Raw genomic sequence first — 26764 nt, 5'->3', positions numbered from 1 at the left:
GGATTTGACTTGATTCAACAACAAAGCAGTCGGAGCAATGGCAAGCCAAAAACTGTCGAAATTGTAGTTATTTGAAGTTTGGATTTTTTTTTTTACGACTGAGGTAGGTAGATTACATTTCTTGAGACTAAAGTACAGAAAAAAGGTACCGTTGGGTACCGGTATCGATTCACAGGTACCGGTACCGGTATTGGTTCAAATGTGAAAGGTACCCATCCCTAGGTGGAGGGGACTATTTCTTCTACCATAGTACGGACAAAGTCTAGCACTGTTTCTGTGTAATCATTGATATTGTCTGTGTTCTCACGAAACATGCTCCGCTCCAGTCTGTGCAATCGAGTGCAGCTTGGAGCGTGTTCTGAGTCCACAGACCAACGCTTCACTTCGCACCTTTCCGTGGGGGCGTGCTTTAGACTTTGTTTATACTTTGGCATAAGAAAGATGCCGTCGTGATCAGATTTACCAAATGGACTATTATACCCTTCCTTAAATTTCCAGTAGCAATGATCTAATATACTCTCGCCTCACATGCTGATAGACATTTTGTAAAAAGATTCGCCCAGTTAACACTTTGATTGCCACTCACGAGTTTTCTCGGATTTATAATATTCACGTTGAAAGCCACTCACGAGATTTCTCGGATTTTTTTTTTTGGCGATCTGAAATCATATTGCATCACGCGAGCCTACCCTAGCCTACCCAAGAGCCGCCGGCGATTAGATGTGGAAAAAAGCGCCCCCTATCGTCTCCCAGATGACATCAGGGATTTTGGAATGGACTCAATGAAAATGGATGGGGAAAAAAATCCTGTACTCCACATTTTCCAGTCCACTGATGCAGCCGGGGTTACTAGAGTTCATTATGGATCCTCTGAGCGCTGCGGATCATGAGTTCTACTGTATACACGTTAGATCTATACACTTATCGATTATTTCGAATGGTGATCAGGAATTGGAATATACCAGTTGGATACCATCTGATGTCAGGTAAGGAATCTATGTTATCATTGTTAGGATAATCAGACTCATTTTGATGAAGATATAAGCTGTTTTGTGAAATGTCCTCTATCGGTTTCACTGTAAAATCCATGAGGAAATGAACACGGCTATTATCAGCGCGCGGCTCGAATGGGCGTGCGTGTACGTATAATATTTTTTTATTTCAAATCGTTTATTTGAAAACGATTCATAAATAGGCCGACAAATATCAACGTTCTGGAATATTCCAGTAAAAGACGATTATCACAGAATGGCCCAGAATGGGCTGTTTTTACCTCAAAACGTGTGCTTTTCAAAATGCTCTCAAACGGAAATGAAGTGATAAAAAACCAATCTGCCTTGACAGCACTGACTGGAAAATGATTCTTTGATAAGCGACGGGCAGATTAGACACATAGCCATAATTTAAAACATAGATTAGGCGATATTAACGTTAACATTAAAGTGGATGGTGGAGCGCTAACTCTGGCGCCACCTGGTGGCACTGAAAGTGTTAAAGTCCCCCACCACCACAATAGCAGTATCTACGTTACCTGTCTGGAGTTTGTTTACCTCGTCGTGAGGCTCTGAAAGAGCTGCCCCAGTGTTGACTTGAGGGGGAATATAAACTCCGATCAAGATGACTGAAGTGAATTCTCTCGGGATGAAGAATGGACAACACTTGATGGATATATACTCCAGGTTGGCCGAGCAGTTGCATTAAGAATTGACCACGAAGCAGTTAAAAAGTACATTGATGTACTTTTTATTTAACATGACCAACACACTACAACATACATATATATATATATTTTTAAAGATTGATCAGGATTTTATGAATCGATATTGGATTATTTAAAGGAAGATGCATTTAAAAAATATCTGTTTTTGAATCCAGCCCTGATGCCAATACAATCTCGCTAGTAAGAACCCCATGATGATTCTTAACTAAATAAATGTTCATACAATATCTAACATCTAACCACTACATTCTGATTTACTGTCTGTTAATAATCTGTTTACTGTTGTTGACCTTGTATGTATGATGGTGTCATTTTATGTGTTGGGCTGGGATATTGAATCCAATGTATCACTCCCTTCTTTGTTTTTAAAATTGTCTAAACTTAAATTGTGAAATGTGTGATGTTTTGAACCTGAACAGTCGAGATATATTTAATCTTGATTCTCAAAATCTTTGTGTTGTATCATTCTTACTATCTTACTATTTGAAATAAATAAGATTGTGCCACAATGACCTTGTTTTCTCTCCCTGTATCTATGCTCTGTTGCTTTCGTCTTCTGTGTTTTCTCTTTCCCCAGTGAAAACTGCTGATGTAAAAGTGTGTGAATCTGGGGAGACCAGACCAATCTATCCGAGAACTCTGTAGATGATGATGGTGATAAAGGAAACTACTCCAGTTCAATAACCCCCTTTTTTTCTTTTTCTTGTCTGCTAAATATTTCAGCTTTGCGTTGCTATTGGAGTGTTGTGCCCCTGCCTCTGGGCCCCTAACGAGTCCCCTGATTGGAGGGCTTACAGGGAGCTCCCTTCTGATTGGCCAGCACGCTGCCTCCTTGCAGCTGGCTCAGATCAAAGCCCAGCTTGCCCTGACGCAGATAAGCAACGCTATCACCAATGGCAACCAAGGTGTTTCCTTGAAAACCAGCACCCCAACCGCAACCCACCATCTCCCTACAAATCCCCATTCCCCTGCAGCTGCAGCCCTCAATCTCCTCAACCTTCTCAAGGCTGTTAACACCATGTCCAATCCCCTGTACAACCCCTATGCCCCTGGAGCTCAGAGATCCACACTGGGGCAGTATGGACTCACTGGTACCCAGGCATGGATGGACTCTCTTGGGGCCTCTTCTCACCTGGACTCTGGGTCTGGTCTTGGATCCTCCAGAGTGTCCTCTGGGCTTTCTACCAACCCTGGGGGGATGATTTCATCGATACATCCTCAGACTATGAGCTATGGAACGGGGCAGAGAACATCTGCTCACACAGCTGACATGGAGAGCACCATAGACATGCAAATCAGAGGAGCTAGAGAGGAGATAAGGCTACTGGACCAGATGATGCAGCAGAAACCGCAGCAACCGCAACAGGCCACAGACTGGGACCGAGATCCTCCCCTGACCAAGAACCCCAGAGAGGAGATGCCTTCTATGGGTGCAGGTTTGACCAGTTACCCATCATCTTCTTCCTCTGCATCATTTGGGCGATCTGTTGGACACTCAGACAAGCAGAGCAGTGGTGGTAGCTCCATGGACAGGTTGTCTAACTACCAGATGCCCTCTGCTGCCTCCTCATCTAATTTCTACTCCTCCCCCTCCTCATACTCCTCTTCCATGGCTCAAAACGTACCTATATCCCACTCGTACCAGTCCTCAAATGTATTTCAGACATCTAGTTATAGTACTTCTGCTGGTGATGGTGGTAGCAGTAGTTACACATCCAGAGAGCAAGAGGGTGCTATGTCCTCTATACCAGGACTAGGGTATTATTCATCGTCTGACCAGCCCTCATCTTCATTGATCACCAACACCAACCAACCCAAATACACTTTGGAATCTGCTACCAACATCCTTATCAAATTTGGCCTTGAGAACGAAGATTTGAAACTTCTTACAGACTATCCTGACAACGAACTCACCCCTGAAAATCTGCCTTTCATCCTACGAAACATCCGCCTCCAGAAATCCAAGAGGGCTACAGCCACCAGCGAGTCAGACTTGGACCATCAGCCGCAGACCAGCAGGGGTGTTAGTGGATCAGACCACTTTGGAGCTTCTGGAGTGGGGCTGAGGCGGTCAGAGGAATTGACACCCATCCTCCGACAGCCAAGTAAAGTGATTGACTATGGACATTCTAGTAAATATACCGGAGGATTTGGGGATGAGATTGCTGCAGGAAGTAGTGGTCTCGGTAGTAGCAGTGGAGGGAGTGAAAGCACATTCATGATGGACAGTTACAGTAGTAGCAGTCATGGTAGAGAACCTCCACCCAAAGATTTTGGTAGAGTGAAATATAGTGGTGCCAGTTCTTCCTGTGACCAGATTAGCTCCATTTCTGGTTCCAGCTCTCGTTATGGATCAAGCTTTGTGACTCCATCAAACCTAGACCCTCCCAAACGATCCCAGAGGCCAAAGCGGACCAGCCAGTCAACCCAGAAGTTGAGCCAGAGCCACGTTTCTGTTCCAAAGAAATACAAGAACAACAGGATCCCTGAGTCCAAAACTCCCAAACCCAATTTAGTGAAGAAGTTGGGAGTCGATCGTCCAGGTTCAGTGACAACTCCGGCCCCACAGCCAACTCTGGTCCGTGGAGTGAACCCAAACCGGCCCAGTCTGGTGGTGTTTGGCAGTACGAAAGATGATGGCACTCAAAGTAAAGATAAAGATCAGGGGCATGGAGTCACTGGCCAAAGTCAAACTGTCGGACTTGAAGGGGACCTTCAAATGAACCCGCCGCAAAATCCCACGTGGCCTCCGCCGTTCTGTGGCCTCCCGCCCATTAACAGGAACGTCCAGCCTCCTCTTTTCCACATCTCTGGTGCTCCTGGTATGTCCAGTGGTCCCATCGGTGTCCCAGCGGTACAGGTGAAGCCCGGCGGTCCCACCATGTTCTTCGCTCCAAACCTGGGTCAGATTAATCTGATACGCCCACCACCTCTGCCCCTCATGAGGGCGCCACCATCTCTGCCCCGCATGATGGTGCCACCATCTCTGCCCCGCATGATGGGGCCACCACTTCTGCCCCACATGAGGGCGCCTCCACCTCCGCCCCGCATGAGGGCGCCTCCACCTCTGCCCCTCATGATGGTGCCACCATCTCTGCCCTACATGACGGCTCCACCACCTCTGCCCCACATGACGGCTCCACCACCTCTGCCCTACATGACGGCTCCTCCATTTCTGCCCCACATGACGGCTCCACCACCTCTCCTGAAACCACCGGCAGCGACGGCGGTCGCTAAGAGGCTGCCGACACCAACGATGATGAGTGACTACTCTGCGCCCCCGCCCAGAATCTTTCCTCATACCTGTTCTCTATGTAACATAGAATGTATACAGATGAAGGTGAGTAGAGAGCGTCACACTGTTACAAGTCCCTCCAGGATTTACTGTTTCTGTAATTATATATTTAAATTATATATTTTTCATCATCTGCTGTAAAAGGCCTGGATTATTTCTGTTTTAGAAATTGCAATTAGAGGACAAAGGTAGCTATGATTTGATTGTGATAATAAGTGTTGTGCTTAGACTAATCATGTACTGTAAGTACAATTGCAATGATTCAGGGAAATTGCAATACCTTTAATTTTAACAGTGGACATTTGTTTTTTGTTTACAGTAAAGTATTGCACTTGCAATATTTGTTGTTTAATAGATTTTTTTGTCTCCTGGAGGGACTTGTACCTAATTATGTAACTCGGAAATCAGTTACATTATATTATATACTGGGAATGTTTGTATAAAGCCAAGGTGGTATGTTATCACATATATTTCTGAAGAGTTCTAATTTATTATTTCCTGCCGCTAAGATGTCGGATTCATGTTGAAATCAGGAATTCAGATTAAACTGTTGATGATTATTTACTGGTGTTTGGCCAACAATCAGCTGCTCTAGACGAGTGATGAATATTAAATTGAATAAAAGGACAAAAAAGTGATAAACTTGCGTGAAAAAACTTGTGAAAGTGCCTCACAGATCCTGAAGACTGAAGATGATAAATACGACAAAATATGTTTTCAACTTTTCTTTCTTTAATGTTGGAATATTAGCCACTTGATTTTTTTTTTTATATATACCCACACCCAATACATTGTATAATGTATATTAACAGTTTTTCTGTATTATTGGGCTTTTGTTGTTTTTGTTTGTAAGTCTGTTAATATTTCAACTAACTTGTTTGTAACTTTCCAGCCTTTCCCTTTCTCCCACTGGGCTCACAGCAATTGTTCTAAGAGTCTCAGTGAGATGCATTCATTGCAAATCATCCCATTTGTTAGTTTTATTTGCAATATTTAAATGTATTACCTTTTTAAAATGACTGAAGAGGATAATGCACAAAGACGAAGAGGAGAAGCTATGGATGCAGAACAACATACATGATGTGTTTGTAACCTACTTGGTTTCCAACCTGGGTCCCCCACATGGGAAAACAAGCATTTTACCATTCAGCCAAAGATGATCTCCTCTGGCCAAGGGAGATATTAGACTTCAGGCAGGTCTACTCTGCTACACCCCTCCCCCTCTGGCTAAGGAAGATATTGGGCTTACTAGGCTTCAGGAAGGGCTGCCCACTCTGGCCAAGGGATATATTAGGCTTATCCGAGTTCAGACAGGGTTGTTACTACACATACACACTTTGAATTGTGTTCACTACACAGACCTAGGGTTGGCCAATATACATATTCTGTGTTATTGTATGGTGGGATGTTTTGATATCGGGAATCATGACACAATTTTGTTGTCTAAATCAATTAAGATTAATCTAACAAATTATTCAGTGTCAGGCGGCTGGGTGGCACAGCGGAGATTGCGCTCGTCACCAATGCAAGAGACTCCGTTCTTGAATCCGGGTGTCGGCATTGCCTCCGGCTTGGGCCGGCCGTCATACTAACTCGATTGGCTGAGTTAGCGGGTGGAAGTTGATGGGTGGTAATCTGGACGTTGTGGACAGCGACTCCTACAGGTCGGTTGGGGGACGCCTGCATAGCAGAGACAGGAAGTGGCGGGTGTAGCGTGAGCCTCCCACACGTTACACCTCGCCAATGAGAGTCCGCGCTGGCAGGTGAAAAGATGTGACAGGCTGCCTCCTCGTGTATCGGAAGGGACACGTGATGCAAGGCTTCTATCCTCCCTACAACCGACCAGTGGCGGGCATATGCGAGCAACGTTCAAGACAGGGGAGGGGAGAATTGGCACAGCGAAAGTGGGATGGGAGAAAAATAGAAAAAGAGGAGAAAAAGTGGATACAAAAAATGAATAATTATTATTCAGTGTCGATTGAAAAGTATTGTAGATTTATCTTGATAGTAGTACAGTCAGGCCCATAAATATTTTGACATTGACACAACATTCAAATGTTTTGGCTCTGTACACCACCACAATGGACTTGAAATGAAACAATTTCTTTAATTTGAGGGTATTTACATCCAAATCAGGTGAACAGCGTAGGAATTACAAAAGTTTCCCTTTTTAAGGGACCAAAAGTAATTGGACGAACTAACAGACCATAAATAAAATGGTCACTTTTAATACTTGGTTGCAAATCCTTTGCAGTCGATGACGGCCTGATGTCTGGAACCCATAGACATCACCAGACACTGGGTTTCATCCTGCTGGTTCTTGGGGCATTTTTGTCTTCAGCAAGTGAAATGCATGCTCAATTGGATTCAGGTCGGTTGATTGACTTGGCCATTGCATAACATTCCTCTTCGTTGTCTTAAAAACTCATTGGTTGCTTTCGCAGTATGTGAAAGGTCATTATCCATCTGCACTGAAGTGCTGTCCAATGAGTTCTGACGCATTTGGCTGAATATGAGCAGTCTCATCAATAAATACAAGGGAACCAGTTCCATTGGCAGCCATACATGCCCTTGCCATAACACTACCACCACCACCATCATGCTGCACTGATGAGGTGGTCTGCTTTGGATCATGAGCAGTTCCTTTCCTTGGAGCTCTTTGGACCTCGTATTGAGAGTTGAGAGATTCCAAATGCAAATACCACACTTGAAATGAACTCTAGACCTTTTATCGGCTCCTTGTAAATTAAATAATGAGGCACCTGGACATGGAACAGCTGAGCAGCCAATTGTCCAATTACCTGATGTGGATGTAATACCCTCAAATTAAAGCTGAAAGACTGCACTTAAAGCACCTCTTGATTGTTTCATTTAAAATCCGTTGTGGTGGTGTACAGAGACACAATTATGGAAATTGTGTTGATGTCTAAATATTTCTGTACCTCACTGTCACTCTTCCATTTACCAGTGCAGTCTGATATGATGGACATCAACTGGAGTATCCAACACGTGATTTTTCATACTTAAGCAGATATGTGATTTATTTGTTTTTTTTTGCTGTATTGGCCAACCCTAACACACACACACTTTTGTTGCAAGAAACTACACAAAAGTTTTCAGTCCCAAGATGGCTGCCATTTCCTGAGGATTTTTTAACAGAAGACAGAAGGTGGATGTTCCTTTTCCTTATTGTCTCATCAGCCTCATGCTATTTTACATGGACACCTCTCAGGTTTTATCAACTCTTATGAATCAAAATCTACGAATGCTGAGAATGCAGACATGGACATTTGGGGACTTTTGTTTGAAATTGACCAGTTTTATGGACAATTTCATGGGACTGGATATAAGAAGCTGGATTTAAGAAGGCAGAAGATGGAATGAACGTATGGAATGACATGGAATGTAAAAACAAGATGGTGAAGCTTGAAGCTGTGGTGGTGAGGATGATAACGGTTACATTTAAGGCTTGTCTAACTGCCGTTTTGTTGTGTTCTGTTTTGATCATCAGGATTGGATCTCTCACCAGAACTCCAATCATCACATCTATATCTGCAGACTACTACGCAACAAGTCAGTCTGTTTCTGTCTTTCCTTTTCATCTGATTTAAAGCCTGGACCCATTTATTAAACTAGGACTACGAATACTGAGACTTATGCTTCATGGGGTGAATGCACAAACCTAGTAATGTTATTTAGACCAGTTATTTTCAACCCAATAAATGCTGTGGCACACCTAAATAAGTTTCCAAGGAAAACACCATGAATTTGATCTTACAAGTCATGCCGATATTGGTATCAGTTATTGGGCCGATACTGGGCTAAAACGGGGTATCAGCATCTTGAGAGTTTACCCAATACTAAAATCTGATGCAAAGTGTAACATGAAAAAGTGACCTGATTTAATGTATTTCTTTTACTAATAGAGGCACGTTAGAGCTCCCTAAACGAGAAAAGCTTCTTGTAATAATTTTTTTGTCCAATGATTCCAAAATAAGTTTGTTATCCGATTATATTGATGGTTTAGGACAAGAGAATCTGTATCAACAGTGAAAAGGTGTTATTTGTGCATCCCTATCTTATCCTACATCTCCCACTTCCTTGTGCCCTCACAATTCCACCATGATACACCACCAGTCTTAATTGTTGTAAATAGAAAAAAGGTGATATTAGGTAAATAAAAGTTTGCCTCTTGGAAAGAATGTAAACCTTGCCCCCTGTAAATATCCCCTAATCTGAACCCCTCTCTTTCCAACTAGAAAAACTGATGGGAATACCACCAAACAGTACATTTACATTTGTACATTTTGTCATTTAGCTGACTCTTTTATCCAAAGCGACTTACAAGTTATGTACGACAAGTCAGCAGGAAGGGTACAAGTCTTACAGCTGATGCGATGGGGAAGAGAGCATACCTTACCCGTTAGAATCATGGGTTATTGTAGAGAACCTTGATCGTGTCGATAAATGGTGTGCCGAATCCCAGAGCACTGAACTGACCACAGATGAGGCCATTCTAACCCGATCGAAGGCCTTGATTGCATCAAATGAAAGCACCACTGCTGGTGTGTTCAAGTTTAGAGCAGCCTCTATAATGTGGAGGAGCCTCTTGTTATCAGTTTAGAGCAGCCTCTATAATGTGGAGGAGCCTCTTGTTACCAGTTTAGAGCAGCCTCTATAATGTGGAGGAGCTGTCTTGTTATCAGTTTAGAGCAGCCTCTATAATGTGGAGGAGCCTCTTGTTACCAGTTTAGAGCAGCCTCTATAATGTGGAGGAGCCTCTTGTTACCAGTTTAGAGCAGCCTCTATAATGTGGAGGAGCCTCTTGTTATCAGTTTAGAGCAGCCTCTATAATGTGGAGGAGCCTCTTGTTATCAGTTTAGAGCAGCCTCTATAATGTGGAGGAGCCTCTTGTTACCAGTTTAGAGCAGCCTCTATAATGTGGAGGAGCCTCTTGTTATCAGTTTAGAGCAGCCTCTATAATGTGGAGGAGCCTCTTGTTACCAGTTTAGAGCAGCCTCTATAATGTGGAGGAGCCTCTTGTTATCAGTTTAGAGCAGCCTCTATAATGTGGAGGAGCCTCTTGTTACCAGTTTAGAGCAGCCTCTATAATGTGGAGGAGCCTCGTGTTACCAGTTTAGAGCAGCCTCTATAATGTGGAGGAGCCTCCTCTTGTTGTCCGAAGCCAATCTCGATTTAATAAATCCTGTCTGATCACAATGTACCAGTTTCATTTAGCAATCGTCGGGCTAGAACCTTAAAGGAACACATTTTGGGAAATTAGCTTATTTGCCATCTACCCTGGAGTTAGACAAGAAGATACATACATTTTTCTTCTCTGTGCATGCAGTAGGAGTAGGAAGACGCGCACCGTTAGCCTAGCTTAGCGTCAGTCACTGGAAGTAGGTTCCTCCATTAGCCTAGGTCTTGTTTGCCGTCCTCTCCTATCTCTCCTCTATTCTCTGCCTCCATATGGGGCTGCGTGCTGTTTACACACACACACACACACCGATCGGATTCATTGTGGACCATCAGAACAGCGTGGAATATGTGTTTACAGTATGTAGCGTTGGATCAATAAAAGCGATTGATTTTTGGAATGGCGATCAGGAATTGGAATGATCTTTTTGGAGAACATCTGATCTGAGGTAAGGAATCTATTTTACAAGTCTTGGGATAATCAGAGTTGTATTCGCTGAGCTCTCAGCGTTCGCCGTGTGTGTGTGTGTGTGTGGGCGATGGCTTTGAGGAAATCAGAGAATCGATTTTTCAGATCGCCTATATAGCGTGCATACGTACACATATACTATCGATAATCTAGCGTTTATTTGAAAACGATTCATAAATAGGCAGAAAAATTACAAAGTTTTTGTGTATTCTAGAATATTCCAGTACAGGCCGTTTATTATGGAATCTTTTTATTTTCCTTGAAAACGAGGGCTTTTCAAAATGCTATAAAACGAAAATGAACCGATAAAAAAAACAATCCGCTTTGACAATGTTGACTGGAAAACGAGTCATTGATAAGCGACGGGCAGATTAGACACATAGCCATAATTTAAAACATAGATTAGGCGTTATTAACGCTAACATTGAAGTGGATGGTGGGCATTCAAGCACTAAATCGTGTGCCCCCTGCTGGCACTGAAAGTGTTAATGTATCTTACCACACTGGTACAGTCTGCCCAACCCCTTAATGTATCTTATCACACTGGTACAGTCTGCCCCTTACTGCATCTTATCACACTGGTACACGCCGTGTTTTCCTTTTTACCCCCTTGAATGCCACGGTCCACTCCCAAAGTTAACGTTAATAGCACCTAACCTAACCCAGTGGCGAACCACATAGCGCGCTCAGCCACGACACGGCCGACCCGGCTTCGATTCCCGAACCCGTCGTTATTTGCCGAATGTCTTCCCCCCCACTCTGTCTCCCATTCCTCCTATCTCTATCTACTGGACTGCCCAGTAGAAATAAAGCGATAAAACGCAAAAAAAAAATCGTTGAAAAAAAAAAATTGTCTAATCTATGTTTTAAATTATGGCTATGTGTCTAATCTGCCCTCGCTTATCAAATAATCATTTTCCAGTCAGTGTTGTCAAGGCAGATTGGTTTTTTATCGCTTCATTTCCGCTTGAGAGCATTTTGAAAAGCACTCGTTTTCAGGTGAAAAACAGCCCATTCTGTGATAATCGCCTTTTACTGGAATATTCCAGAACGTTGATATTTGTCGGCCTATTTATGAATTGTTTTCAAATAAACGCTAGATGATCAATAGTATACGTGCACGCACGCACGTTCGAGCCGCGTGCTGATGATAGCTGCTTTCATTTCCTCATGGATTTTACAGTGAAACAGATAGAGCACATATCACAAAAAACCTTATATCTCCTCGAAAACGAGTCTGATTATCCTAACACTGATAACGATAGGTTATGACTATAACCAAGTTCTGTTAGTAATGGTGACGCTCGGCATCACTACTGCACTGTACCTCGCTCGTGCACGCGCACTGAATAAAAATTCCACAAATGTACCTTTACATCCCAACATTCGTCTGACCACACCCCTATCAGCTTACCTACATAAGCAGGGGTGGGGCCACATACTCGCCTCCTTCCCAAGCTTTCACCACAAGGTGAGATCAAGGGCAGCAGCGGCGTCTGATGCCGAGCGTCACCATTACTAACAGAACTTGGTTATAGTCATAACCTATCGTTCTCTATCGTAATGGCTCCGCTCGGCATCACTACTGCACAAGGGAGGCCGAGCGAGAGCCATCGGCCGACAAATACACCCCGCTGAGGCCCCCCACAACCATCAGATCAGGGAGGACCGAGCCCCCCGACCCCCCCTAATGGAGGGCACCCCCCCTATTGGAGGTTCCCGGGAGGGCGACGGACCCGACCGTGCGAAGAGGCACTCAAGCAACTCAACGCACAGGGTGAGCAGACCGTGGCCTGACCCCACGACTACACACACGCACAACCCGCATGCCACCCGGGAACGAACGGAGGGAACAACCTCGTTACTGCCCCCAGAAATCACGGGGTCAAGAGCAAACCCAACCCCGTGGCAAGGCCGTAGCAGCGGAGCACGAAGGAAGACCCAGACCCACTGAAGGGACTGGATCCCCTGGAAAACGGGGGCCCGGAGAGGTCAATGACGCCAGGCATCAAGACCCCACCAGGCGGTCACTTAGTGACACCGCCCCCCACATCGCCAGCGTATTCGGATAAGGCCCCTCCAAGAGCGGGCCCTTTCCCCCCAATAGCACACCGCCTGGCACACTGACCCTGCAGAACAGGCAGTCAGCATGGCCGTAAGCACACAAAAAAGGTTAACCAACGGAAGCAGGCAGCGCACCGGGGAAAACCAGGCAACAGGCTGTAACCTGAGCCTGGAGCACTGCGGACGAGACAGGCGCCAAAGGAGTTAGAGCTGCTGCCGCGTCGCCGCGGGGGCGTGGCTAGACGCAAGTTGGGCGTGGTTAGACACAAGTTGGTTGCCTTTAATATTTAGGCCACCCGGACCGACCTGGCATTTTCCCCCCCGAAAAAAGCACAAGTCCCTCAGGGTACCAGAACAGCAGATCTGCATCCCTGGCGGACAACGGGTTAACTGACCTGGACCAGCGTGACCAGGCCAGTCCCGTGTCCTAACCACGCCGACCTGCCCACTCCAGGAGAGGGGGTAGGTATGCGTGTCGATCTAAAACATGAAAAGAGGGCGCCACCCAGACGGTCCTCATTTAGACCGTGCTCAGTGGCCCACCCCAAGGGCGTGAGACCCCTCTACCTATGTTCTGATCTATTCCGTTAACATCCCCCAGATATGAATGAGAATTCATCGAGACAACCTAGTAAACTAGCGCTCGGAAGAGACAAAACTCCATCCCAGTTGCCCTATAAAAACGCTGTTTTAACAAGCAACCAAGGCGCACTTAGCCCCTGTGTGACCCTGAACAGAAACACACCGAGCCAGCACTATGTATGCGTCGAGACCCAAACACATCAATGGATAGTCTATCAAGACACCAAACATTGTTCCTCCAAGTCGCCTGGGAGAACGACACGGAGCCGTCGTGCTTCATGTACCTTCCTCTTTTTATCCCAAAAAAGAAAGAACACAGACTGACATGAATCCCTCATGACGCAGGCTGAGGGTAATTTTTTTTTACATTTTTACATCCCACCACCCTCCCATAGGGAGGAGACGGAAATCCCCAGAGAGACTTCCCACGCGAGCTGTATAGATTGAAAAGAATATATTGCAACATTTGAGCTATGTAATATTTGGATTAGGGCTCTCCGAGGAGGAGGCACTGAACCAATACACTCAATAATCGAATTGAATCAAATACACACACAATAGAGCAGGACTCCTTTTTGAAGTTCTACTCACCTTGACAATCTGAGGAGGAGGCTCTGCACTCTGAGGAGGCTCCCTCACATGGAAGGAGAGTCCTAACTCACAGAAGGCCCGAATAGGAGCTTCGTGAGGAGGAGCCCTGACCACTCCCTGAAACAGATCCATCATATGGACCCGAACAGCTCACGGATGTCCTACCAACAGAGACGCGCACAGTGACGTACTCTATGGCGGGGGAATTTCTGCGGTGCACACGCCCAATATTCCAGGGCGTGGGACCAGGAAACTCCCCCCCCCCCCCCTCTTACCCTGTAACCTTGAAGGACAGGAGGTTTTAACCCCTGCCCATCAAAGAAGGGGAGGAAAGGATTACCAGTTCACCCCTTTACGACCCCACACCCATGATACGATGTAATGACAAATAGAGCATGACAGTCATATTCTGCTACATGAAGTGTCTTTTTAACAGCTTCACACAGCTCATGTGCTAACCTGCTATCTGATTTTTACTAAGGAAAAAACACAGAATAGAGAGGGCCCCCTTAAGAGCCCCGGTACCAGACTTACACATGTGCTTCTGTGGCCAACCCAACCCAGTTGTAGATCACACGACACACACAACCCCTTATCACCTACAAAAAATGGCAAAAACACTCTACAGAGGAAAGCCGTTTTTCATAACGAGAGAATACATAATTCTCGATTAGTATCGGCCACAGGCCTTGCTAAGCACACACGAAAAGTGACCAAACAATCTTTTCTTTAGGAAAATAGTTTCTCAAGCGGTTAGCACAACCCCAGCAACTAAGCTAAGGGTTACATCGTATCCCTACCACACAGTGACACAATATATTGTAACAACATGTCTGAGAGGAGGGTGAAGAAGTCCCCAGGGAATCGGGGGGAAAACACCCCTCCTACTTTACCCTTAATACAGCCAGTTGAACAGGTAAACCTGTTAATATGTGAACACACTGTTCATTGTCATTACAGGCTGAGAAAAGAATTCATTCTTCACTCATATGTCACTAAGCATAGCTTTATAGGTTAGTTTAACCCCCTTAGTTGTGAGTACACGGTACATGAACACACATGATGTTTCTCAACACAACAAACCAGATCATTTTCACATCTGTAACAAACAACCCGATTTGCATGGAGAAGCTAATACCAGTGACAAGACAATTCACACATAACTCGCGTCGTATCCTAAATGTAGTGCAGCAACACTCGTTTTGGAAAACATCGTTATTTACAAAACATTTAGAAGGGAAAAAAAGAAGAAGTGTTTAAGGTCTGGTCAGGACCTTTCCTACCGTGAGCGCAGATGACTGGCTTACAGGTAGGCAACAACTAGCACGCAAGCTAAGCAGCTATCACCTGAACTTGTACTCAACGATATAACAAGCCACACTCAGACAGGCCGCCGTTCTGAAACCCTCCTCACCTTTTAAGAGAGAAGAGAAACGAGATGTCAACACAGTTTACAACGGTGATTTTACCATACATCCGGCGGAGCCAGCACAAGTCCCATCTGGGCTGTAGCCGACTTGAACATGGATCTTCCGATAACGAACATCCATGCCCACATTTCCTCGTTTAGGGTATACTCTCATTTGCATATGAAAGATGGGGCCTATACGGTGACAGAAGTACCCACTCGTCCAGAGATCCTGGGATCACCAGTTACTGGTCGTGGCCCACCAGTTGCTATAATGGGCTTCAAACCAAGATCCTCCGCCGTCGCCTAAAAAGGCTGAACAAAGGACCCTAATCTGGGGCCGGTTTTCGTAAACATTGTCAGCTAGCCCCCATAGCACTAACAGACAAGTGGTGCTCGCAAGCAAACATTACTCACCAAACCTGGAACCCACCGCTTCTCACAACAGTCGGTGCGTCCTACAGTTCAGCTGTGTCGCTGGAGGGTTTTACCCCATCCAGCCGCAGCAAGGAGGACTGCAGTTGGGAGGCATGTAAGCGGCGTGAACTCCCAATACGAAAAAACCGGTGGAGGTGTAGAATGATCATCATCTTCCAGACACTCCAGTGCGAAGACAATATCGCCGTATTTTCTCGAAAATAGTGAGAGAAAATAAAGATATGATGTCAACGTATCCCTTGTTTTCCAACTTTCTCCTACTAACAACCTCGTCAAGTGGGGATCTACCGAAGGCACTTCCTTGTGGTGAAAGCGAAGAAGGAGGCGAGTATGTGGCCCCACCCCTGCTTATGTAGGTAAGCTGATAGGGGTGTGGTCAGACGAATGTTGGGATGTAAAGGTACATTTGTGGAATTTTTATTCAGTGCGCGTGCACGAGCGAGGTACAGTGCAGTAGTGATGCCGAGCGGAGCCATTACGATACAGAACATAGATTCCTTACCTGACATCAGATGGTATCCAAATGGTATATTCCAATTCCTGATCACCATTCAAAAAAATCGATACGTGTATAGATCTAACGTGTATACAGTAGAACTCATGATCCGCGGGGCTCAGAGGCTCCAGAATGAACTCTGGTAACTCCGGCTGCATCAGTGGACTGGAAAATGTGGACTGGAATATATTTTTTTCCCCATCCATTTTCATTGAGTCCATTCCAAAAGGGTGATTTACCATCTGGGAGACGATAGGGGGTGCTTTTTTCACATCTGATCGACGGCGGCCCCTGGGTAGGCTAGGGTAGGCTTGCGTGATGCAATATGATTTCAGATCGCTAAAAAAAAAAGATAATAATAATTCCGAGAATTCTCGTGAGTGGCTTTCAACGTAACTATCGTAAACCCGAGATAAGCCGTGAGTGGCGCTCAAAGTGTTAATGCATCTTATAATAATAATTTGTACCGCACTTTATATTTGTGAAAATCTCAAAGTGCTACAGGAGATAAAGATGAAAAGTTAAATGAATAAAAACAATTAAAATGAATAAAACAACCAATGAAATGGAAGAACATAAAAAAATATATACCTAATAATAATAAAAATGTATAGAAGTAAAAGTAAAAGAATCGTATCACACTGGTACAATCTGCCCAACCCCTTAATGTATCTATCACACTGGTACAGTCTGCCCAACCCCTTAATGCATCTTATCACACTGGTACAGTCTGCCCAGCCCCTTAATGCATCTATCACACTGGTACAGTCTGCCCAACCCCTTAATGCATCTATCACACTGGTACAGTCTGCCCAACCCCTTAGGTCGCTTTCACACAGGGGCTGTTTGGTCCGGACTTTCGGACCAGAATTCGATAGTCCGGTTTTTTCGGGTCTGTGTGAATGCGCGTCGAACTCGGTCCGCGGGTATCTATCTATCTATCTATCTATCTATCTATCTATCTATCTATCTATCTATCTATCTATCTATCTGTGCATCTTGGGAAGAAGGAAGAAAAAACGTGGTTTATTATTATCACTGAGGCGCGCGGCTTATTATATTATTAATAAAACAGCTACTTGTGGGCACTCATAAAAACACTGTGGTCTACAAGTTGTTTAGCGAGAGGATGGTGGTAATTTGCTTCAATAGAACAATGGATCAATGCCATGTCAAAACTCGGCTCCGCTGATCTGGAGGGCTCCGCAGTCCACACACAGACACACACGCGCGCACACACGGGATCGCAGCCACACACACATTTCCACTGTCCAATAGACAAGCGCCCTTTTCGACCGCGTGACATTGTTCAGAAGGTCTCGGTCCGCCTGACAGATATCTGTGTGAACGCAGGCGAACCAAATGTAGAATGCAACAATGTTGCAACTTCACCCCCAGAACCGCACAGAGTCCACTAAAACTATATGTGAAAGCGACCTTAATGCATCTTATCACACTGGTACAGTCTGCCCAGCCCCTTAATGCATCTTATCACACTGGTACAGTCTGCCCAACCCCTTAATGCATCTTATCACACTGGTACAGTCTGCCCCTTAATGCATCTTATCACACTGGTACAGTCTGCCCCTTAATGCATCTTATCACACTGGTACAGTCTGCCCCTTAATGCATCTTATCACACTGGTACAGTCTGCCCAACCCCTTAATGCATCTTATCATACTGATACAGTCTGCCCAGCCCCTTAATGCATCTTATCACACTGGTACAGTCTGCCCCTTAATGCATCTTATCACACTGGTACAGTCTGCCCAACCCCTTAATGCATCTTATCATACTGATAGTCTGCCCAGCCCCTTAATGCATCTTATCACACTGGTACAGTCTGCTCAGCCCCTTAATGCATCTTATCACACTGGTACAGTCTGCCCAGCCCCTTAATGCCCCAGAGGCAAGCCGCTGGTCTCCTCCCTCCAACACGGCCGTTCTATCCATGCCGCTATCCATCACTGCATTAACCCTCTAAAGCCGACATAAACAAAGGTTCGCCTGGACATAGTGTTATATCTTGGCCAATTCTGAGCTTAATCTTTGAGTAAGTATCAAGTGTTATACCTTTTATGATTCAGGGGAACCTACACTTTATTTCTAGTACAGTGTAAAGTCACCATCATACATTACCTTTGTGTGAGCATACAATATTTGGCATAACAAAAAATAAATCCCCGTGAAAATAACTTGTGATCACAAAAGAATCATCGAAACGGTGGTCCTTTCCATCGATCGTAGAAAAACAACTGCCAGGTAGAGCATAAACTGCTTGATCTCATAGGGAATGTTATACCGTAAATCCTCTAATAGTGGATGGTATTCAAATAGAGGACGGGCCTCTTATAATGGCCGGGGCTTTGATACATGCAGACAAATACAGGCCGGCTTCCAATACAAGGTTTTTCGTGCCGTGATATAGAATGAGAAACTCTTGCCAATGCAAATTAAGTGCTGCCTCTCTATACCGTTCCCGCTACACTGACTACATTAACGTTTCCCTCTCGTTGGCGTTAGCATTAGCTAACGTTGTCATAGCTAGATCTGTGGTGTTGGCTGGATGACGTTGGCTTCGTTTGCAATCGTTCATTAACGTTCGCTATCTATATGGCGTTGGCAGGCGGGGCTGGCGTTGTCCAGTTGACATTACAGATCATGATGCTATGATAGCGTTAGCTAAAGCTATTGCCTGCATGCTATCAACTCGACTTGACTCAGGTAGAGTCGAGAAGGTACCACACGCAAAATTGTCTGTGTGGGCCCCGCAGTCTACACATAGACCGTTCCAACTTCAGTGTGTGAATTACGTTCACGGTACGGTGGTGTAGTGGTTAACACTGTCGCCTCACAGCAAGAAGGTCCAGGGTTCGATTCCCGCTTGGGGACCAGGTTTCCATGATGCCAGTTACCCAGGTGGGGTATCTCCCAGGCCTTCCCCGTGCTCGCAAGGTTCCCCCCCGATAAGATAAACCCAATGGAAAAACATGCACAACAATAGATCGCTAACGCTGTGGCGTCCTTGACGAAGACGGACAGGAGCACTTGGATTGGTCCCCTGGCGCGGCTCACGTTGACGCCTGTCTGCTCCCGGCTGCCCTTGGGGGGGAAGGACGACGGGATGGGTTAATCGCAGATACGAATTGCATGCATGCATCGCATGTGTGCCGATTGATGACCTCTGAGCAGGTCCTAAATTATTATTATTATATTAATCCCACCACAGTTTCACAATTACTCAACTGCACTCAATATTTAAATACCAATGTTAGTCTAAATAAATGTAGACGGACAATGTACGTATTAAAAAATAGAATGGATTATGTCTATTTTAGAAATTAAGGCCTGCCTCTTATATAAGCCTCTCTAATAAAGGCCTGGTGCTCTTTGCAGCTGAGGTAAATACAAGACCTGTCCTATATTAGAGGATTTATGGTAGGTATGTTAGAAAAGTCCTGATAGATGCCAATCCTGTTGCCCTTCCAGAAAACATCACCTTTCTCTCTGGCTAGTTTCCTCACCAACTCCTTCTGTTGATATCCTGAGAATCTGACGACAAAAGGCCTCTGAGCTCTGACTGCTTTGCGAGCTGCCGATGTTCTGTGAGCCGTTTCCAGCAGCAGCTCCCCTGTGAATTGAATTGATCTTTATTGTCCACCAAGGTGTAAATTTGTCCTCGGCTCATCAAACAGAAAAATCAACACAAGAAGCCAGAAGGCAACTAGCACGACATAAAACAGAGACAGGGTTACACATTAGAAACGCATGCACTTGCAGAATTAAGGACGCTAATGGCACTTGGAATGAAGGACTTCTTCAATATATTCCTAGTTGCCAGGGGGACTCTATAGCGCCTCCCAGAGCTCAAGAGCTCAAACTGGCTGAATGAAGGATGGGAGCTGTCTGCCAAGATACTACTCACCTTCTTCCTTGTTCTTTCTGTGAGGAGTACAGTTCCTCGCCAAGAACCTCGGGAACCGTCTTCTTCCTTCCACTTCCTCTGGGAAACTATATATGAGCAAATTGATATGTCCGTCTCTGTCCTCATGCTCGGCCAACTTTGCAGTCGATCTCTCAATTTCTGTTGCTTTAGGCACCGCTTCCACCTTCCTGCGGTTTCCAACACCGAAACTCCCGAGTCCCTCGTTCACGACGGTCATCTTTTCATCTAGAGTGGTTATGAATCTTGTTTGCTCTTCAGGTTTGTTCCTCTGGCATCTTTTTCTGTTCACTGGCCAGTTTATCAAACATCTTCTCCTGTCTCTACCATCTTCGTAACCCAAAGAGGTTCATCCGAAACCGGCGCCGTCTTTTCTGCCAGAGTTGGACTATTTTTCTGCAGTTTTCACACCATGTCGCCCGAGACAAATGATTCTTAGATTCTCGCGGTGTTGTCATCTTTTTGTTCAATGAAATGTTTGCTTTTGATTTAAAAATAAATGGTGATGTTGGTCGTAAGTAGCAATGAAATTGTGAAAATGTGTGAGCTACAAATTTAAGCGACCTGCTCCATTGAACGCTGACCTCTTTTCTCTTTTCCATTTTTCTCCTCAGCCGCTCCCACTCTGGCTCCCGCTCCTGGTCCCGCTCTCCCAGCCCCCGTCATCGCCATGGCAAAGCACCGAGGGAGAAGCACAGGGCCCGTTCCCGATCGCCACGTAGTTCCAGACACACACACAGGTTTGTGGGATACATGTACACTCAACTTAAATCACCTGTCGCACATTCGTACATACATACACACACACACACACACACGCACACGCACACGCACACACTCATACCTGGGCTCAACATGGTCTGAATCCCAGAATCCCATGGTCTGGACTTGTGGCTCACAGAAGCTCATTCTCGTTAAGTTCTGTAGGGCAGAGGGCTGTCCCATGTTAAAACCAGCAAGTCCATGAGGGTTCTGATGCAGACTATTTAAAAGCCAACTATGTGGTCATTCAGCAAGTCTGTAGCTTTGCGACCTTCACTCAAGGGAGTTGCCCACAATCCAAAGTGAAAGTGGTGATTGAAGTGTGAATCTCCTGCATTGAATACAATCACGTCTCACACAGACAACGTGTTCTTGAATTCCTTTGTGAGCGGTAGCAAATCACTATCCTCGCTAAACATTACATCTCTATATAGCTACCTTACTAGAGTGGTCGACAAAGTGTCCCTTGGCTGTTTACATGGGACATGCTGCTCATAAAAAAACAGATTTACAAACATAAACATAAAGACAGAAAACACTCATCACAGACAAGCTGGATGTAGCCAATTACTTAAACATTTTCTTTACAAACATAGCCACAACACTGGTTAATAAACTACCTTCCCTCTTAGGGCATTTTGGGGTAGAACACATCATAGCCTTCTACAAAAACCTAGGGGTCTGCAAAGACGACTTCAAACTTGAAACGGTAACAACAGATACAGACAAAAAAAACTGAGCGCCCTCCAACCTAACAAGGCCACTGGCCATGACAATATCCCCTCAAAATTCCTCAGACTCAGCAGCTGCCATCACCCCAGTCATCACCCACATAATAAACCTCTCCATAAAACAGGGACACGTCCCCAAAGACTTCAAAATTGCGAGAGTGACCCCCCTGCACAAAAAAGCCAGCAAATTAGACCAAGGCAACTACCGCCCTGTTTCTATTCTTACCTCCATCTCGAAAGTCATGGAAAAATCGTTCTATGAACAGGTCGAAAAGTACCTCGTGAAAAAAATTAAATTATCTACGAATTCCAATCTGGCTTCAGAACATCCCACTCCACTGATGCGTGCCTTCTCTATTTGAACGACCACATCAAACAAGAGGTGGACGCGGGCAAATACTGCGGCATGGTCATGCTGCAATCCAAAAGGCTTTCGACACTCAATCACTCCATTCTGATTGACAAACTAAAAGCGATTGGTCATCAGCGAGCTGGATGCAATCCTACCTGGAGGGGAGAGAACAGATGGTGGAGGTAAACGGTACACTATCTCCCCCCCCCCCCCCCCCCCTCCCAGTGAGCTGTGGTGTTCCACAAGGAAGCATACTAGGACCGCTACTGTTCCTAATTTATGCAAATTACATGTCATCAGCTTGTGCCTGCAACTTGTTCCTGTTTGCGGACGACTCAGCCCTGCTGGTCTGACAGGAACAAGTTACAGGTTGAAAAAGCCCTCAGCTCGGAACTCGGCAGAATCTGCACCTGGCTCGCTGATAACAAACTATCATTACACCTGGGTAAAACGGAGTCCATTCTCTTTGGATCAAATAGCAAACTCGGCAAGGCAAACGGCTTCTCTGTTACAGTGGGTGACAATATTGTCACAAGGAAAGATGAAATTACATACCTGGGTTCCATCCTAGAGGCATCCTGTGACAAAATGGCAACCAATGTAATAAAAAAAGTCAAGAAACGAACTCGATTCTTGTACTGGATCTCCTCTCTGGTAAACAAGAATACCCTGAAGACTCTAACAGGAGCACTTATTCAAGGGTACTACGACTATGCTTGCACCTCATGGTACCAAAGCACCTCAAAGGCACTAAAACAAGATTACAAACATCACAAAACAGACTACTGCTTGACCTTACTCCTAAAACCCACCTCACCCCTACCAATTTTGACATCCTAGGATGGCTTAGAGTAGACGACAGAGTACAGCAACTTGCAATGGGCCTGGTCTACAAGATACACTACACCACTAAGCTACCCATGTACATGTCGAGATGCTTCCCAAAGGTCAGTGAATTCCACGACCGCACCACCAGAGGGAGTTCCACAAATCATGTCCAACCCAGATTCGGCTCAAACAAGGGACTAAACACGTTTTGTAATTATGCCACAACAATGGGGAACGCCCTACTCACAGCCGTAACATTTTTGTGTGTTGTGATTCAGTCCGGGGTCAAAAACACAAAACAGGCTCGCCGACAGAAAAAGGGATTGTTCACAATTCGGGGTAGTCGTCTAGTCCAGGGTCAGTACACAAGGGGGTATCTCAGCCAGTCCAGGGTCCAGTACACAAAGAACACCTACTCGCCTTTACCTCTCCTAATACTTCCTCTCACTGTCACAACTCCGAATATCCAATCTTCTCTCTCTCTCTCTCTCTCTCTCTCTCTCTCTCTCTCTCTCTCTCTCTCTCTCTCGCTCTCTCTCTGTCACAATGTGTATATCTTGTATGTCATAAATGTCTGGATGTAACAGTACTATATATCTGTATGTCATGTGTGTCATAAATGTTATGAATTGAAAATGGGGGACCCTGATGTAAACAAGACGAAAGTCTTTCTCTGGTCTGCATCCCCTTAACTCATTCAGCGCCAGCTATTATCCTCATCCTGTAGTCAATGGGCCACGCTAAAAGATTTTCAATGTGCGTCACGATGTTTGCAGATCTATATCTATATTCTATATTATAGCTATGAAGACAATACTATGGCTCATTTGACAGTCACTATCTCTCGTCCAACATGTAAAAAAGAGTAAATTCGTTCATGTATACGTTCGCGTGTTATCCCGTGGTGAATATTGTATAGTTTCAGAGTGATCCGGGCTAATTCCTGAAAGCGGAGTTATGGAGGGTTATGTGAATTTAGCTAAAGTCGTTCGCGTTGCTTGCCTGGACACGTTACTATTACAAAATCAAAGGTATATAATAGGTATTATGTATCATCATGAATGCATCAAAAGGGCGGGGGTCGTCTTTTGATGCTCTGATCGTCAGCAATGGCATACGTTTTGAATACTGTTGTTCACTAGTTTCACCATATTTAACTTACTGAGTTGAAGTCTGGGGAAATAATTATAAATGCTCATTACACCCATTAACCATCCTACAGAAAAGAGCTGTGCGCATCATTCACAAGGTTGGATATCTATCTATGTATCAAACTGCACAAATAATGTACAAAGCAAAAATTTATAAACTCCCAGGAAATATCAAAGACTGTTCAACGTGCAAGATGGGGGTTACAATTTAAGGGGAACATTTAATTTGGATTTCTTTGAATTTTTTTTCCCGATTTTTTTCCCATCCCACTGTTAGTCGTTATGCCAATTCCCAACCCCCTTCCTGGTTGTTGCACACCCCCCCCCCCTACTGTTGGTCCGGGAGGCCGGAGACTGTCGCATGCTTTCCTCTGACACATGTGCAGCCAGCCGGCAGCCAGCCTGGCAGCGCAGATTCTCACCGGGAGAGTGTAACGTGTGGAAGGTCACACTACCTTTCTCCAGATCCTACCCTCGCTGTGCAGGCGCCCCGACCGAACTGTAGGGGTCGCTGTCCACAACACCCAGGACCCACCCATCAGCTTTCCCACCCCTAACACTGCCAATTGTGTTAGTATGAACGACCAGCCAAGCTGATAGCAACGCCGAGAGCTGGGCTCGAACCCAGCATCTCCAGCGTTGGTTAGCGAGCGCCTTGCTCACTACACCACCTGATTGTGGAGTTAAAGCAATGTCAAAACATAAAACAGTTTAAAATAAAATACAGTCAAATATGTATATAAAGGTTGTATATGTATAAGGAAATGGCTAGAGGAACTTTACAGGTTAACATACAGTGTGGCAAATATTAATAAGGTATTATAAAAAGAAATATTGTTAAACTAAGTTCATTTTCAATATAAGTCTAGTAATGTATGAATTAGTAAATAAAATATAGTATGTTCTGATGAGTAAATAGGGGTGGGATTAAATACATGTATGCTTCTTCCAACACCTTTTCAAATATGTAAATGACAAAAAAAACTTTAGTTTGACTTTTTTATTTGTTCTTTGTTGTTTTTTATTTTTTATATACATTTATTATTTGAACGGCTTAAGGCTTATATATGTACTTGATGTTTGTTTGTTATGTTGCATATTTGAAATAAACTTCAATCCAATCAAATACTACATACGTTGATCGTTGCGATCGATGTGAAATCATTGTTGGATCAAAGTAGGTTTCATGTCATATAGTCCTTACGTTTACTAGGAGGTATCCCAAAATGAATATTCCAATTGTCTGATCGCTATTTCCAGTATTGATGTCCATCAATCCCTGACATGAAATGGCACAACATATGCATCAAGTGTGCTGACCGCGTTCCAAGGTGCTCAGATGAACCGTTTCACTTGCACAGGTCCAAATTCTCAGCCTGGATCATATAAAATGTAACACACAGTGTGAAATAAGGTTTCAAAGGGTAGGTGATACTGCTACCTAGCAGAATTCGTCCGGCATTGCACTCTCGAGGTCTCAGAATGAGTTCCAATAGTAACACGAGGTCCGTGACAGTGTATAGGATATTAAAATCGGAAAAACAATCTAAAAACGTAATATTACGTTTTTGGCGCTCAGCGGTTGGCGAGCAAACGCGTAATATTGCGTGATTGGCGCTGAAAGTGTTAACAATTGTGTGTATTGAGCCAGAATGAAGACCACGTTCAGCCTAAGACTCATCCCCCCCCGACACACCACACACCGCCTGGGGCGGTCCTTTATACCGGCTGCCATCAGGCTCTACAATAAAGGCCTCGGGCGTCCGGAGCGGCCGGTTCTGCTGCCGGAGTTATCACTGTCTCAACTCGCCATGAAAATAAATTTGGACCATCTTGGAAGTCATCTTGGGTGTACCAAAGAAAATGACCACAAGACACAAGTAAAGGCCCTTTTAAATTCTATCCACTAAAATGTTGTCTCTCATACCACCAGGTCTTTTTCCCGCTCCCCTCACCGCTCTCCTCCCTCCTCCTCCTCTCGTCACCGGCAGTCGAGGAGCTACGAGAGACGGTCATCCCCAAAGTCCTCCAGCCGTCAACAGAAAGAGATCAACGTTGAGAGACTGGCCATGAGACTACTGGAGTCATCAGGTTAGAGAAAGAGAGAGAGAGATGTGTGATGCCACTTTTCTCATATAGGGAATGTTTACACCTATGTACATAGGTATGTTTGGAAAACACATTCCAAAATGTTTGTACCATGGGGCTGGGGGCATTTCAAACATTCAGTGTAAGGCCTCTGTGTCACACATACATGTCGTAAAGGAACACAACAACATTATGGGAAATGCGCTTACCGTCTTCCCCAGAGCCAGACAAGAAGATGGATACCAATTTTCCTCTCTGTGTTCAGTAAAAAGCTATCTGGCTGCAAGCTAGCCTTGCTTAGCACAAATGAATGGAGGCAGATACAGACCACTAGCCTAGCTGTTGGCCAAAAACACATGAGTTTTTTTTTAACCTTCTCTTTCTCCTATTTTTCTCCGATTTTCTCCCCGTCCCAATTAGTCGTTGTGCCAATTCCCCCCCCTCCCCTACCTGGTTGTTGTACGCATGTTCTCCTACGAGTCGGTACAAGGGTGTCCTGATGTCGAACGCACGCTTCCTCCGAGACGTGCGCCGTCAAGCCAGTGACGCTCTTTTCACTTGGCAGCGAGGACTCTCATTGGTGAAGTGTAACGTGTGGGAGGGCACGCTATCTCCACCAAGTCCTGCCCCCGCTGAGCAAGCGCTG

The 26764-nt window shown here is 44.9% G+C and overlaps 1 protein-coding gene across 1 annotated transcript in view; it reads left to right on the top strand.

Annotated features, from left to right (window-relative positions):
* Positions 1 to 2738: 2738 nt before the first annotated feature.
* LOC311241999 (uncharacterized protein) overlaps positions 2739 to 26764 on the top strand; it is a gene marked incomplete at its 5' end in the record, with an annotated part of 190067 nt that continues 166041 nt past the window's right edge. The window contains 4 exons of the mRNA XM_084330953.1: positions 2739 to 5060; positions 8527 to 8588; positions 20821 to 20946; positions 25964 to 26121. Of these exons, the coding sequence (XP_084187079.1) occupies positions 2739 to 5060; positions 8527 to 8588; positions 20821 to 20946; positions 25964 to 26121 (2668 nt within the window). The remainder of the gene's footprint in view (positions 5061 to 8526; positions 8589 to 20820; positions 20947 to 25963; positions 26122 to 26764) is intronic.

This window comes from Notolepis coatsorum (genome assembly GCF_963971535.1).
Source record: "Notolepis coatsorum genome assembly, chromosome: 1".
Lineage (NCBI taxonomy): Eukaryota > Metazoa > Chordata > Actinopteri > Aulopiformes > Paralepididae > Notolepis > Notolepis coatsorum.
Note: the sequence above shows the minus strand (reverse complement) of the source record. Positions and strands in the feature narration are given on the sequence as shown.